At 32.1% G+C, this 16,316-nt stretch overlaps 2 protein-coding genes across 2 annotated transcripts in view; both read left to right on the top strand.

The window, feature by feature from the left end:
• Gbeta13F (guanine nucleotide-binding protein subunit beta-1) overlaps positions 1 to 16,316 on the top strand; it is a 118,883-nt gene that overhangs the window by 37,239 nt on the left and 65,328 nt on the right. The gene's annotated exons all lie outside the window — the stretch shown is intronic.
• Positions 7,565 to 9,367, top strand: LOC136973304 (protein FAM200C-like). The gene has a single exon (XM_067268033.1). The coding sequence runs from the start codon at positions 7,565 to 7,567 to the stop codon at positions 9,365 to 9,367; it is 1,803 nt and encodes a 600-aa protein (XP_067124134.1).

Here is a 16,316-nt window from a genome sequence, read left to right as displayed (position 1 = left end):
GCGATCAACAAGTATCACTAAAAAGTAAGGCGATCACAAGAACAGATGACTTCAACGTCCGTTACACACATGTCCAGTCTAAAAAGGTGGTGACCTTTCTCTCCTCTCTCTGTCCAAGCTCTTCCTTCCCCTTCGTGACCCCTCAGTTCTCCAAATTCTCGACCATCGCAGATGTGGAGTTAATGGGGAGGGGTGCTAATGAATAGCAGATTTTAAACTCTGCTTACACATATCAACAGTGTTGCCAGTCATGGTTACTGTTGCCACTGACTTGAAAGTGTTGTCAAAATTAATATACTATTGCTCATCTTCTCAACTTTTAATGAGACTTTTCCAGTTTTCTATTGAACATGCCTTGTATTTTATATACTGTAATCTTGTGTTAAATGTATGTATAAACTTCATTAATTTTCAAGAATAACAAGTAAACAGGCATCAAACTTTGAAATATGACAGATTTATTTATTTTCATATATGTAAACTATACAAATTTGAAATGTTTTATGATTTTATAAAATTTTAGGATAATTCTTTAGAATCATAATTGATACTTTGTAATTAAGTATCAATTTAAATGTAAGATCATTCTTCAAATAATTTATAGAATTACTAATTTTGTATTCTGTGTATGATGATTTCTCAAAAAAATTGGAGTTTCTTAAATAATTACATTTTTATTTCAATATCAAACTAGTTGAATTTAATATAAGCACAAAAAACCTTTTAATCCAACATTTAATCTTGAAAAATAGATATTTTCAACTAGATTATCTAGTGATTGTCATGCTTGAACTTCATTAGATTATTGTGGTTTTTAAATTATATTTTTCAACATACAATACACAAGTACCTTATTAAAGTAAAAAATTATGTAAATTTTTCCATGAAATTAGTAAATTTAGTGCTTTGTTTCTTTTGAATCTTTTGTCAAAAAACAAGACAAAAGAAACACAGTACGAAAGAAGTTGAAATAGATATGCATTCATAAGTGCAATGATCAATTTTCATATTATAGTGAACATTATCAGAAGTTTAGAATACATAGAATATATATTAATTCATTAACATCAAAAAAGTGTTGTAAATCATTGCTTTAATTTTTAGATGCATTATTAAACATTATATTTTAAATTGATAGCATTTTAGTGAAAATATAATAAATTCCATTCATAGAAAAACTTAAACCAGGAAGGGTGGGGTTTATTTCCTGTCTGGAACAGATTCTGCTTTACTTTAAGATGGAATTGGTAATATTTTTCAACACTAATTACTTTATGGCAATAGTAATAAGTGTGAATGTTTGGCCTTCTGTTTAAGATAAAAATCATTGACTTAACAGTATATGGATATAAAAAAATACAATAGTATATGTGAAATTTTAAATATTGCATCTGGAATGTTGTTTCTTTATTTTAATGATTTTATAATAATTTGCACTTTTTTGTAATCAGCTTAAAATCAAAGTAGAATTTATTTATGAAAAAATTGTAGATTTGTCATTAGAAATTGATAGTGAACTCTTTCATCATTGAACTTGGAAGATCTGGAGTGCAAATTTAAATGCCTCTGTATGATTATTTATTTAACGTTAAATCAAAACTACTCTAAAATGAAATGATTTCTAAGTATAACTTTTTCAAATTTTAAAACAATTTATAATCAAGACTATCAATTTTGAACAATTTTAAGTAATTTTCTTTATATGAAACTGTGTCTCTCTGTCTTATTTATTTATTCAACACGATGAAGTGTAATTTATATGACACTAGGCTTTTTTTACATTCTTTATTCTTCTTTTGTTACTGATATGCATACCCCTCTTCTGCCGGCTACATTCAATTATAAAATATAATTTTACAATATTGTACCATAAAAGATAATTATTTAACAAGAACGTACCTTTTGTTTATTCTGAAGGTTTCGAACATTACAGGTATACCTCGAGTTACATCATTCTCAATTATACGTCGTTTGTCAAAAAAATATATGGAAAAATAAAATCAAGTTTAAGTCATTTTATTCATATTTACATCCATCTGCCACAAATATTGAATTGTAATATCACTAGAAAAGTGTTAAAAGCACATAAAATCATATAAAAGTATGTACATTTACAGTAAATGTTAATATAATCATTATAAATCCTAGAGAACAAAACATGAAAATATCTGTGTTTCTGTGTTGTTGTCTTATTTAGCAGTCTTTAAGTGCTCATTATTGGCGTTTTCCATGGTAGTTCCAGTATCTACCATTTGGCGTCGTTGTCAGCACCACTCAATTTTGGTAAATTTAACGTAAATTAGTTGATTTTCTACTATTGAAAAATAATTTTAATAACTGTATTTGTTATTTAACCTTAAAAAATCATCTTATTTTATAATGTCTTAGAGGAACTCCATTCACAAATAAAGAGTCCACAATGTACTGTAAACATCACCAAATTACATGTACTGTACATTTATCAAGTATGTACTGTACGTACATGTATTCGTAAATTTAGATTACTTTTTTCTGTACATATTAAAAACTAAAATTTAATTGTTTGTAGGTCTAAAATAGATTCTTATTAACCATATATTATTAAAAATGCATTTATAAATAAAATACAGAACTGGGAATGGTAATTTGTGGTTTAGCCTAGTGACAAGTAAATTCGACTTACTTCGAGGAGGTTTCGGTGATTCAAACATTGTTGCCATACCTTGGACCCCTCTCTATACGTATCTGCAGAATATTTAGGAAGCGCAACCTGGTACTACCATTAGCTCCACTTCCAAGTTAACGCAAGCTTCTGTGTAACGACAGAGACAAGCTCTCCATGCTTGAGAAGTTGGGGGTCTATGCTGTCCCACTGGAAAATCTAGCAACGGGAGTAAGCACACGATATATCGGGGCCACCACCAGAATGCTTGCCAGCCACCTTGCTGAGCACCAAGACGACGTGGTGAGGGGTAGGCACACCACAGAGCTGGCAAAAAGGGCTCTCAAACAGGGTTACAATCCGCTATGGTCACAAGTGCATATGCTCAAGTGCTGCAATGATAGAAAAATAGTTTTCATCTGGGAATCCCTCCTTACCACCACGCTAGAAGCATGCAACACTCCCACTCTTGATCTGCCCAATATTTGGGTCACGTTATTCAAGCGTTATCTAATATACGATTAGTGTGAGCGCGTGTCTGCGCATACGCGGCCTTGCTAGTTGCGGAGCCAGATGCTCGATCGGCTTTTGAACGTTTTGAATTTTTGCTTTACATTTGTAACGGCTTTGGTAAAGCTTTATGCATTCTATTCTGCATCGGATTTGTTCCTTTTTAAAGTTTTTCGGCAAATTTATGCACTCCCCTGAAGACGACAACAGTAAGGTTCATCAAAAGTACTTGCGACAAGCAAATGTGGATATAACGCTGAACTCGGTGAACTTTTTGCAATGTTTATACGGTGTTTGGTGTGAAAATTGTCGTACCGATATTGAATAAATAAATTTTAAGTAATATTTATTTCAGAATTGTTTAGCTTTAATAATTTTGTTTGAACTTTGAATATTATCAAAATGTACTTCATCTAACTGTTCTTGAAGTGTGCACTCACTAAGTAATCCTACAATTTTTTATTTATAGCATAGTTTATATGGATTATTCCCAAAAAATTATACGTAATTTGGAAATGTTGAGTCAAATTAATCTAGAATTGATTAATTTTATGGAAGAAAACCCTTCAAACAGCTGTAGCCCCTAAACTGCACACGTGATGGGCTGTGATTGGCTCATGTATTTAAGTGACTCATACAACACAGATTCATATAACACAGAACATATCTACCGTGTTATAGGGGGGGTCTACTGTAGTTGCATCTGCAAAATAAAAGTTACTTCAAAAGATCTTTAATAGCAGATGTTGGCAGTAATCCTCTTTTGTCTTTTTCTTTTTCAGAAGAAAACACATCTTTGCTGAGTTTCTTGGTGTTCTTCATTCAAGAGTTCTTGGTGTTCTGTAATTAGATCAGTTTCAGGTTCCATTATGAGCACTTCTGTCATCTTCATTCACCTCTAATTCGAGATCTCTAGCAGTTGTCACAATTTCATCCATAATTTCAGGGACCTTATTTCAGTCTCCCTGAATGCAGGAGGGACACAGCTTTTGCCAAGTAGAATTCAACTGTCATTGAGTGACTTCTGACCATGCCTTTTGAATGAGCCTGAAAGCTTCAAAAATATTAAATTTTTTTTTCCAAAACATTTTTAATGTCATCATTGAGGAGAACTAGCATGCTCCAAAACAGTGTGCAAATGTACAAATTTGAAACCTGCAATATCCCCTGATCCATTGGCTGGATCAACAAAGTGATATTCAGAGGAGAAACTGAACTCTCAGCAAGGGAAACTCAGCAAATTATCTTCAAGGTCTTTTGGTTCATTGTCAAATAGTAAGTGTTTTCAATGGCAATTCATTGGTCTGAAGGTAATCCTTGATACTTGGAGCACAAACTTTAAACAGCAATTCTTTCAAAAAAACTTCTGTGACCCATGCTCTTTTATTCAATCTTCACATCACTGGCAGTCTTTCTTTAATTACGGAATGTTTTTTGAATGCTCTAGGGTTCTCAGAGTGATAGACAAGAAGTGGGATAAGCTTCATATCACTGCCAGTATTAGCTCCCAAAAGTAATGTCAATCAGTCTTTCATGGGTTTATGCCCAGGAATATTTTTCTCGTCTTTCGTAATGTAGATATGGTTTGGCATGTGCTTCCAAAATAAACCAGTTTCATCACAATTGAAAATTTGTTGTGGACAATATCCTTCTTTTTAATGAATTCTTCAAATTTGAGACAGAACTTCTCTGCTTCTTTATCTGCACTAGCATACTCATCATTAATTACATGTTTAATGCCAGTTCTCCTTCTAAACTTTTCAAACCATCCAGTGGTACTTTGAATTCTATCTCTTCATTTGACGAATGTGGAGTTTGTTTCTTCAGTTCTTCAAAAATTTCTCTAGTTTTCTCTTGAATGATAGTCATACTAATTACATCTCTTTTCATTTCCCTTTATTTTATCCAAATTAAAAGCAATCTCTCCATTTTTTCATGGATGGAACATCTTTGTTTCTCAGATGTAGTTTTCGTTACTCCTTTAGTGCCTCGAGTCTTCTTGATTATATCTTTCTTAGCTAAGATTGTGCCTACTGCAGACCTGTTCAAGCCATACTGCCTAGCAACAACAGTCATCTTCTTCCCACTCTCTACTTTGACTATTATCTCTTGCTTGGTTTCTATGGTGAGCACAGTTCTTGACACTCCCCTCTTTTTAGACTCCATAATATTAACAATTTCTTTTTGAGATGAAAGTTCAGCAAAGCACTCACAAAAATTGAGAGAACAGAAATCAACTAGTGCATGAAAGAATTATGTAAATATGATGCTCGAGTGAAATTTGAAATTTTGATGTTAAAACATTAATGAATATCCGATAGGACAGTTAAACTCTCACAACTCCAAAACAAACCTTAACGAGTGCCCGACAGTCTCACAAAGACTATAAAAAATTTTCTGTCAGAAAGATAAACAAAATAGTGGAATTAAAAATGAGTTTCAACATTTGGAGAAATACTATCCAATTGGTATTGGGTTGAGCGTTGATGTCAAAATCTTCCGTGCTCCGAAAAGTTTCAAATTGTCAACCTGGAGACAAGGGAAGACCAATTGGTATTTACTATTTTACGTTGTTTCTTGTTGTGTATGTTCTATGAGGTGTTCGTTATCCGAATTGTTTGCAGTCCAATCTCTTTTTTAACCAATCACCCACTTTATATTTTTTAAATTTGCACATATGTCTTAAGTTGAATTTTAAATAAATGCATATAACATCAATAAACAAATGTAAGTTACATTCAAGCTTTTAGTTATGTATTTTATAATGGATTTACATAACTATTCAAAAAATTTAAAAAACCAATGGGATCGGTAAAATTTCAATTCTAAAAACTTTAAATTAAAATCCAAGTAAAAAGCTACTCTTTAAAATCCGACTTCGAGTGAGTTAAGAAGACAAAAAAAGAACGAAAAGATGCTATACTTTCATAATTTTATTAATTCCATTTCCCATTGGGAAATGGAATTAATAAAATTATGAAAGTATAGCATCTTTTCGTTTTTAAAAAGTTTTCAAGTCGGATTTTAAAGAGTAGCTTTTTACTTGGATTTTAATTTAAAGTTTTTAGAATTGGATTTACATAACTTTGCATATCTATAAAAGACACAGTTACATATTTTATTTCAATGGTAATTTAAAAAAAAAAAATTAAATAGACAGCTGCTTTTTTCTTTTCATTACATAATATTTTATAGCATGCTATTTCTCACTCAATTCTTACTTTCCCCTTCTTACTATGGCTCTCTTAATTTGTCAGGTTTTTCTTCTAATAATTGAAAAAGTTCTTCCTTTTTCCTCAAAATTAATGCAAACCCTTTAATTTCCAATGTTTTGACTAGTGTTGGATCAAGTGTTGTATCATTGTCTGTATCTTCATCAGTATGTAATATCTCCATCAATTCCGTATTTGCTAATTCTTTCTCATGGATTTCAATTAACTGTTCAATATCTGCCACATCAATTTCTAAATTCAGTCTTCTCTCTAGTTGAACAAGTTGATTAGTTATCATATCAGAAGTTTAAATATCATGTACATTATTTTACAAATTGCAAGATTAGCACCCACAATTGTCCATTACTCTAATATTATATAAGATCAGCTATATTATTAAAAAGTAATTAATTACTAGCTATTTGCCAAATTTTCTTAAAACCCAAGAGGCATTTCTTCTTTATGATGATCGTTTTTAGTCAGTGGTAATACAGTTTAATAATACAGTATAGCTTTTTTTTTTCTTTATGAATAAAATAATAAATTAACTTAAGTATAATATGCCACATTAGTATAGGATATAATAAGTATGCAATGCAATAATTAATGGATTTTTAATGTTGTTAATGGCTATCATAGGATGCCTATACTAAGAAAAACTCAAAATATTTCATTGATCATGAATAAATATTAATTTAATAGAAGTCAAAAATTGTATAACATTCCATTTTCCTCTTTGGTAATTGCAAATCCCTAGATCTAGAGCAGTGGTTCTTAACCTGGGTTCGACCGAACCCCTGGGGTTTGGCGAGTCAGTCTCGGGTTCGGTGGAGGTCATCCACCTGACGTCATCGTGATGTAGAAACTGTATTGGTTTCGAAAACTAATGCTACATAACGTGTGTTCTATTGGGAAACTAACTTCTCTTACTCTCTAACTTCTACTATTCTCTAACTGAAATGAAGTGAAGAGGTCCCAATCGAATACACGTATAAACGACCTGCAAGACAGTCAAGCACACACCCGACTCATACGTTCGTGATGACACGCCCCACTCGGCTATCATTGGCTGCGGGTGATCACGCAACATCGCTTGGCCTTTCTATGCTGCAGGAAATTTGGTGCGCCCAGTATTCAAATTGTGACTGTCGTGATTGTACGTCGTGTGATTTCTTTTTTAATATTTTAATCCCTTCGTACTATGTCGAGCAAAAAAAGAAAGTGGTCGGACGAATATGTACAATATGGATTCACATGTATAACGGAACGTGATGGGAGTCAGCGTCCTTGTTGCATGATTTGCAATGCCAAGTTGAGCAATTCTAGTCTAGCACCAGCAAAACTAAGAGAACACTTCTTTAATCTGCATGGAAATTACAAAAATACAACACTCGCTGAATTCAAGGTGAAGAGGGCCAGATTTGATGAAAAGGGTAGTCTGCCTGTCCTCGGCTTTGTATCCATCGATAAACCGATCCTTACAGCATTGTACGAAGTCGCTTACCTTATTGCAAAGCAGGGCAAACCACACAATATTGGTGAAAAACTCATAAAACCAGCCGTGTTGAAGATGGCGAATATCATGCTGGGAAAAGCGGCTGAAGTTAAGTTATCCCAAATTCCTCTTTCAAATGACACCATCAGTGACAGAATAGACGACATGAGCAAAGATATCTTGGCCCAAGTAGTTGCAGATCTGATTTCAAGCCCGGCAAAATTCAGCCTTCAACTCGACGAAACTACAGACGTTTCCAGTCTAAGTCAGCTTGCAGTATTTGTGCGCTGTGTGAAAGACGACGTTATAAAGGAAGATTTTTTATTATGTAAGCCTCTTACAACAACAACTAAGGCAGCCGATGTAAAGAAACTTGTGGATGACTTCTTCAAAGAAAATAATCTTTCGTGGGATATGGTTTCTGCAGTTTGTTCGGACAGAGCTCCAGCCATGCTGGGAAGAAAGTCTGGTTTTGGTGCGCTAGTGAAAGCCGATGCACCACACATCGTTGTTACACATTGTATTCTATACAGGCATGCGTTGGCAACAAAAACCATGCCTCCAAAACTGGCAGAAGTCTTAAAAATTGTAGTGGAATGCGTGAACTATGTGCGAAATAGTGCTCTGAGGCACTGCATCTTCAAGGAGTTGTGTAAAGAAATGGGGTCTGAATTCGAGGTACTTCTGTACCATTCAAACGTTCGGTGGTTATCCCGGGGACAGGTTCTGAATCGTGTTTTTGCCCTACGTGAGGAATTAGCCCTGTTTTTGCAAGAGCACCAACATGGTCATGCAGATTGCTTCAAAAATTCTGAATTTATTCTCATGCTTGCGTACATGGCTGATATCTTCGCAGCTCTCAATCATCTGAATCAACAGATGCAGGGCGGTGGTGTCAACATCATCGAAGCGGAAGAAGCCCTGAAGGCGTTTCAAAAAAAGCTACCGTTGTGGAAACGACGAATAGAAAACGGTAACTTTGCAAACTTTACCCTGCTAGACGAATGTGTAAATAAGAATTATGATGTGCCTGGAATCGGAGATATTTCTGTATCGGGGGAACTGAAGCACGCAATTTCCATGCACTTAGACGAGCTTGCAAAGTCTCTTGAAGGGTACTTCTCTTCAAGAGAGTTATATCCAGCATGGGTGAGGCAGCCGTTTACGTTTGATGTTGAGAAAACAGATGTCAATGATACATACCTGGATGAAATCATTGAAATTCAGCAGAGCCAGGTTCAACAGCAACTCTTCAAAACAACAACGCTCTCATCGTTTTGGTGCCACCAAATAGTAACGTACTCTGCTATTGCGAAGAAAGCTCTGGAGATTTTGATACCGTTTGTGACAACATATCTTTGTGAGCAATCCTTTTCGAGGATGCTGGACATTAAAACGAAGAAAAGGAACAGACTTAGTTGCGAAAATGACATGCGAGTGGCACTTTCCAAGGTAAAGCCTCGCATTTCCGAACTGGTGTCTAAAAGGCAACAGCAGCAGTCACACTGATTTTAAATTTTGTTCTTTGTTCTTAATGTTTTATTCTTTGTTCTTAATGTTTTGTTCTTTGTTCGTAATGTTTTGTTCTATAATGGTTTTGTTTATTTTGTGGACCAATAAAATATATACCTATGTTTTGAATTTGAAAAATTATATTTTATTTTTCCAATTAAAAGGGGTTCGGTGAATGCTCATATGAAACTGATGGGGTTCGGTACCTCCAGCAAGGTTAAGAACCACTGATCTAGAGATAAATTCAATGCTAGACCTGACAGTGTTGGTGCCACTCCAAAAAAGTGCTGTCTGGGGTGGTCCACCCTCCTTAGTCTTCCTTAATTATGCTACTGAATATACAGAATTTAGACTTATAAGAGTCCTTGTATATTTTAATTAATAAAACTGCTTGTGTGGATAAGCATTGATATGAATGTTTATCGAGCAAAAGGAGAAAGTATGCTTCGCAAACATTTTCAAGAAAAATGAAATTAGAAAATCCTGAACGATTTATGAATAACTTTGCAGAACCTTTCATTGAAGACTGATTGGTTTGCATCTCATATATGAATTTTTTCAAATCAATGAAAAATTACATTAATTTGGAAAAAATTCATTCATTGAGACACAAAACAACAATCTTGCAAATATGAATAAGACAAGCTGCTGCTGAACTACATAGTCCACAATGAAAAATTCCACAAAAAATACTCATAGCTCACATTTATTGTTCTGTTATTTTAACTTTAATTTTCTAGAAAATATTTGAAAAGCATGCTGTCTCCCTTTGCTTAATAAAGGTTTATACCAAAGCTTATCCACACAAACAGTATTATTGAAAGCTGTGAAAACATCATGACCTCTTCTTGTTAAAGAAATAGAATTTCAACTAGTGCATAACAACAACAAAGAAGCATTTTGATAATTCAAACAAACATCAAACAAAAAAACTGGAGGAATGTACTTCATCTAACATAACCTTAATTGTTCCAGTTAATCACGTTCATACTTGTTCAAATGTTTTCGACCCATTCTGAGTCATCTTCAGGATATCGTTGTAATAAAATAAACCAATGTGCGGAATTGGAACGTTCCAATTTTGAATTTCTTTATAGTTTGTTTAATAATGCTCAATTTATGTGTTGTTCTCATTTCAGACACCCACTAATCAGTTATGAGCATTCCCATTCTAAGTAATTATAATATCTGGCAAAATATGACAGACAACATTATACAAGTTATCTTGTAGATGGCTTCTGTTGTTCGATTGTCAACTATGAAATAATTTGTAGTTGACAGTCAATGTGTTAAGTGATCGTTAAGAAATAATTTTTAATCACCGAATCTTTGAAAATATTACCAATTAAATCATGAGCAATGGCAACACTGATCTGGTGATTGATTTCTGTTTTTGTCTTCAAAAAATGCTTATTTGAAAGTAGCTACTATGAAATACAGAGTCTGGCAGAAATTTTTGCCTTGAGATTTTTAATATTTTATGGACATTATTTATATATCACATTCTTTGTCCACAAAACATTTAAACAGGCAAAAATTTGTCATGCAATCAATAACATACTTGAGAATGTGTTTCACTGCTTTGTGAATGACATACTTTGTGAAGACTGTTAGCACAAGAATGAGGGTTACTTGAGTTATCATCATCATCAAAACAAATGATAAACTATGTTGTTTGAAAATGTGCACATTAAAATTAGTTTATAAATTGACTGTTATTAACTTCTGAATATTTTTAATCACCCATTTTCTGCCAGACCCTATAGATAAATGTATGAAGTTGTTCTCATTGTTGATATTCAGACCTTCGTGAAACCTTTAAAAGAGCAAAAAATGATTTTTTGGTTTTTAAAGGTTTCATGAGTTTGAATTTCCATATTTGCAGTTTTTATTTTCTCATTGTTGATAGGTGGAATTGTGTATTGTTTGTATATTTCAATTTATTTTCATTGTAATTATCCTTACAAGATATGTAGTATATCAAAAGCTAAATTTTTATATGTAATTTATCTGCTTTTAAATCAGATATATACTAAATCACTCTGCATATATACTATATATACTCTGCTTTAAAAGCCTCAAAGTAACAGTTAATAAATATAAGACTATAGTAGGAAAACTTATGGTGGCAGAATCTTTAAGATTGATTAAGCAGAACATGTATTGTAGAATTCAGAAAATAAAAGTTTAATTGTTCTAGAACTAAGATGTGTTTTGATATTAAGTCTAAAACAGACTTAATATCAATTATTGGTATATAGTTAATACATGTTTTTTGGATTTAGGTTATTAATACATAATGTGTTAGGTGCTCAATTTGTGATGATTTCTGGTTGTTATTTGGATTGCAAATATAAGATGCCAACAATTCTAAAACATCTTTATTTCAGACGAGCATAAATGGGTAAAGTAAAGAAGAATTTTAGAATTAAGTAAATAGGGCAATTTGTTTTCAGTTTAAACTTAATGATGATTTTGATGTTATAAATAAAAATATTTAAATTCCAAAATATGAGAACTAAACAGAAAAATGTTGGTTATTTTTAAAGAATAACAATATAATAAATAAAATTCTTGATGTGCTAAGGCTTTTAATTTAACACATTAAGCACCACAATAGACAGGCATAAAATATCACACAAGGCTACAATCTTTTTTATGGACAGAATAGTACAAAAATTATGGCTATTTAATATAATTTTGTCTTTGTCTTAATATAAATATTCTCAATATTTAGGCATGTTGTGGAATTGCAACACATGGTCTGAATGATTTTTTCTGATTTGTTATGCCATCTTTTATGCTCATCAGGTTCTAAATTCAACAAAATGTCTATTACATAAATGAAGAAATTATAGGTTGTATAAATGGACTGATAGAAATCTAAGAAAAATAATCACTAAAATAATGTACTTATTGTTTTCATTCATTAAAAGAAAATATTGTTTCACAAATATTTGTTTTTGTGCTTATATTTTCATGATATACTGATTCATGTTCATTGTGTAAGAACAACATTAGAAAAAACAAAATTTTGCATATTTCTCATAATTTATAAAGGAAACAATTAAATTTATAGCATTCCATCATAAAAAAATTACTGGGCTAAGTGCGATTTCCATTTCCATGGGCCATGCTGTAACTATTTCCATTACATTTATATGACTAGCATGTTGCTCCAAAGTAAGACAGCACAGATTTCAATGTATTGCGTGTGTAGCATTTCTTCAACACAGTCTGGGGTGTTGCATATTTGTAACACATGGTGCTTAATGTGTTAAAACTGGTTTCATTTATTGTAAAACTAGCAGGTAGGCTCGGGCAAAAGTAACAATAGCGAAGATTAAGATTATTACATTATAGTCACAAAAAAAAGAGTAATTTCATCAACGAACTAAGTTTTTCTAAAGAAAGTTTGAATTTGAAAATCGAATGTTCTAATATTGTTTGATTTTCACGACGTGTTCTGATTATATCCTTTGATTTTCATCGAATGTTCTAAAGAAGAAAGGTTTAAAAAAACCGAACTAATCTGATTAAATTTGAAAATCGAATATGTTCCAACATATTACTCTTTTTCTTTTTTTTTCCAGTGCCCGTAAATCTTGCATGTCACTTTCTCTTGTTCTCCATTGTTACTTAACACTTTGGTACTTAAATCTGGTACCCTAACTGTGCACAAAATTTAAACTTTCAACTCCTAACCGTTCTAGCAAATATTAAGATTATTACATTATAGTCAACCTTACCCATTTTCACAGAATGCAAGAATTGGGTCCTCCCTGTTTCCAGACTAATTACAGAATTTTTAGATAGGTCTAAAAATATGTTCGATTTCCTGCAAAAATGAAAAAAACTGCATCTGCGTCTTGCACGTCGCTTTCTCTTAACACTTGCATTGTTACATAACACTTCCATCGTTGATGGAAGTGTTATGTAACAATGCAGGGACAGGATTAAGTCTTAACACTTCCATCAACGATAGAAGTGTTAAGACTTAATCCTGTCCCTCTCCCCGTGGGGAGGAATTTCGAAAAATCCCTTCTTAGTGTGCGTTCTCGTGACGTACCCTAACTGTGTACCAAATTTCAACTTTCAACTCCTAACCATTTGTGCTCTGCGCTGATTATTATTATTATTATTATTATTAAGTTGTCTCAATTATATATATAGATTAGTCATAGTGCATTTAGAATGACACAATAAATTATATTATTTTTTGTTAAGAAATTTTCTGAAAATACCAGTACCCTCATATAACACAGTAGTTACATTCCAAAAAAGTCAGTACAGATACTCCTCACTTTACGACCTATCTGCTTAACGACCACTCACACATACGACCAATCGAGATTTCGACCTGCAGTTCGGGGAATCCCCTTTCTCTTGAGTGCCGGTCAGTGGTGAATGGTGACATGCACACTAAGTGTACTATAATAGGCTTGTGCGTACTATAATAGTCTTATAGTACTATAATAGGCTAATAGCGTACTATAATAGTCTTTTTATGAATAAATTTGAAGTTTGTTGCATAATTTGGATAATTTTACAACGATCCTTTATTCCCAGCGCAAGCTCCTTGCTTATCGACCAATTTGCTTAACGACGTAGTCGTTGGAATGGAACTTGGTCGTAAAGTGAGGAGTACTTGTAATATGCAAATCTGTGATATATAAAACAAAGGTCTAATGAAAAACATAGGGTTACATTCCAGAAGGCTATTCTTTTTTGTTACTAAGAGAAATATGTTAGAGCAATTGATAATTAATTATTGATTGGAAATAAATTAACAATCACAATTAAAGGTACTGTATTATGTGTTAATATTAATTTTAGTTACATGAGGTTTACAAAGTATCATTGTCATGTCAGCTGTTTTCTCAATCTTGATCAAATGTATCAGCAACATTTTCATATTTTTATCATAAAAAAATTTTTATGGATTGTGAAATAAAAATATGTTATCAATTGAAAATTTATTCTAGCAGGTTGTGTTTGTTCAGTTGAATACTAAGAGACTTCTTTCCAGAATTTGTGTTCAAATACTGGGATACTGCCATATTTTGTTTTGTCATTTTTATGAATGAAGTAATCATTTGTAGGTAGGTAATACCTACGGTCAAAAAACAGTTTAATAACACTTACCTAAATATGACAATTAATCTATAAAACGAAAACACAGAGACAGTCTTAGGGGCTAAAGTCTGAAAGCAACAACAACACCTGGTTGATAGGAAAGTTAGTGCAATTTTTTTCTTCTTTATCCTATCAGTTTTGATTAAAGTAAACCCAATGAAAAGCACAAAATAATTTGAAAATTTCAATATTCTAAAATCCTTGGGCAAATTTGAGACGTGTGCTTACTTGAATAATAATAATAATAAAAAAATACTGAATAATGAAGTTTACACTTAAAATTGTGAAATTTTGTATGGAGGATTTTCAAAACCGTGTTAGAGCAAAACTGGAAGTTGTATTGTATGGAAGATATCCCCAATTTTCAAACATTGTTAGAGTGAAATCATGTTGTAGAAGTACCATGTTGTATGAGGGATTCCTGTACTTTATTCCATAAGTGGTTTGGACACCTTATGCACTTTACATGACTGGTTGTGCTGAAGGCTCATTTACTCATTAATGCATTACATGATGCTGCCTCTGCCACCAGACATTACAGCATCTAAAAATTTTTCAGATCTATTATCATCTTATGGGACTTCTGTCATATGTGCAGTCCATTAAGTGAATCACATTAAGCAGGGCATACCTGTATTTGAAAATTTGAAGCAAAAAGACAATTTAAAATAATATAAAAATATTTGTAGATATTATTTATAAAAACATTTGGATTTTTAAATGATTCTTTTAATCATATGCAATTAACTAAAGTGATGCACAAAATCTCCCAAAGCCATGAAAATGGTTAATGTGTTAATTGTAAGAAGTCATAGAGATAACATAAAATCAAATTCTATTATCTTAAAAAATTAACAAATAAATCTATAATTTTTAATTATTTGTAGAGATTTCTATTAGTGGAACTGTATTCCTAATGATGAACAGTTTGTTTTAACATCAAAATATAATAAAATGCAATATTGCATATTTTTTCTGTGTTAACATACATATTATGTTACATATGGCCTGTATACCTTGTAGATTTGTCAAAGTACACTGTGTTGTTTGCTTAACAGTATATTCTTGGAATATATGTCTATTGTTAAGCAGTATTTCTATTTGATCCCATTGTACTCTTCACATTTCTGTCTAAAACTGGTTTATATCAGTGTAATGTTGTCTGTGTTAAAGTTGTGTTTCTATGATATTAATTTGTAATTTTTTAGTTATTTTTTTAATTTTTTAATGTGAAGAAGATGTGGCTACTGTAGAAATATGTTCTAGTTTTTGTATTTGTTCTTTTGCTTTCTTAGTATCATATTAATAGAATTGTGTTTCCGATGATAAACAGTTTATGTTCAAAGATACTAGCGTATTAAGAATTTTTGTATTTTTTATATTTGTTTTGTTGTTTATATGTGAAGTATGTTTTGAGAGTACATTTTCTCTCTCTCTCTCTCTCTCTCTCTCTCTCTCTCTCTGTAATGTGATGCATTCAATGGATGTTAGCTTTGTGTTTTTAAATCATATAGTTTGATAATTTAAGGACATATTACACAGGAACATTTTGATTATTTCCACCTACATAAAATTTCTTCAGTTAGTCATTTTGCAGTATGCATTTTGGGTCTAGACCCCCCCTTCAGCTGCAGACTATACTATTAGGTGATGTTGGTTTTGAGTAAAGTTAAAAGTAAAACACAAATTTTAAAAAATTTATTAGTTTCACATTATTTTAATCATGTAATTGTAATGTTATTGTAAAATTATTAAAATCTATGCTGAGCCTCCAAATAAATATCTTAACAAACTATTGGGTTGTTTGGAA

Source organism: Centruroides vittatus, unplaced genomic scaffold, assembly GCF_030686945.1.
Source record: "Centruroides vittatus isolate TY-2023 unplaced genomic scaffold, ASM3068694v2 contig_3127, whole genome shotgun sequence".
Taxonomy (NCBI): Eukaryota; Metazoa; Arthropoda; class Arachnida; order Scorpiones; family Buthidae; genus Centruroides; species Centruroides vittatus.
Note: the sequence above shows the minus strand (reverse complement) of the source record. Positions and strands in the feature narration are given on the sequence as shown.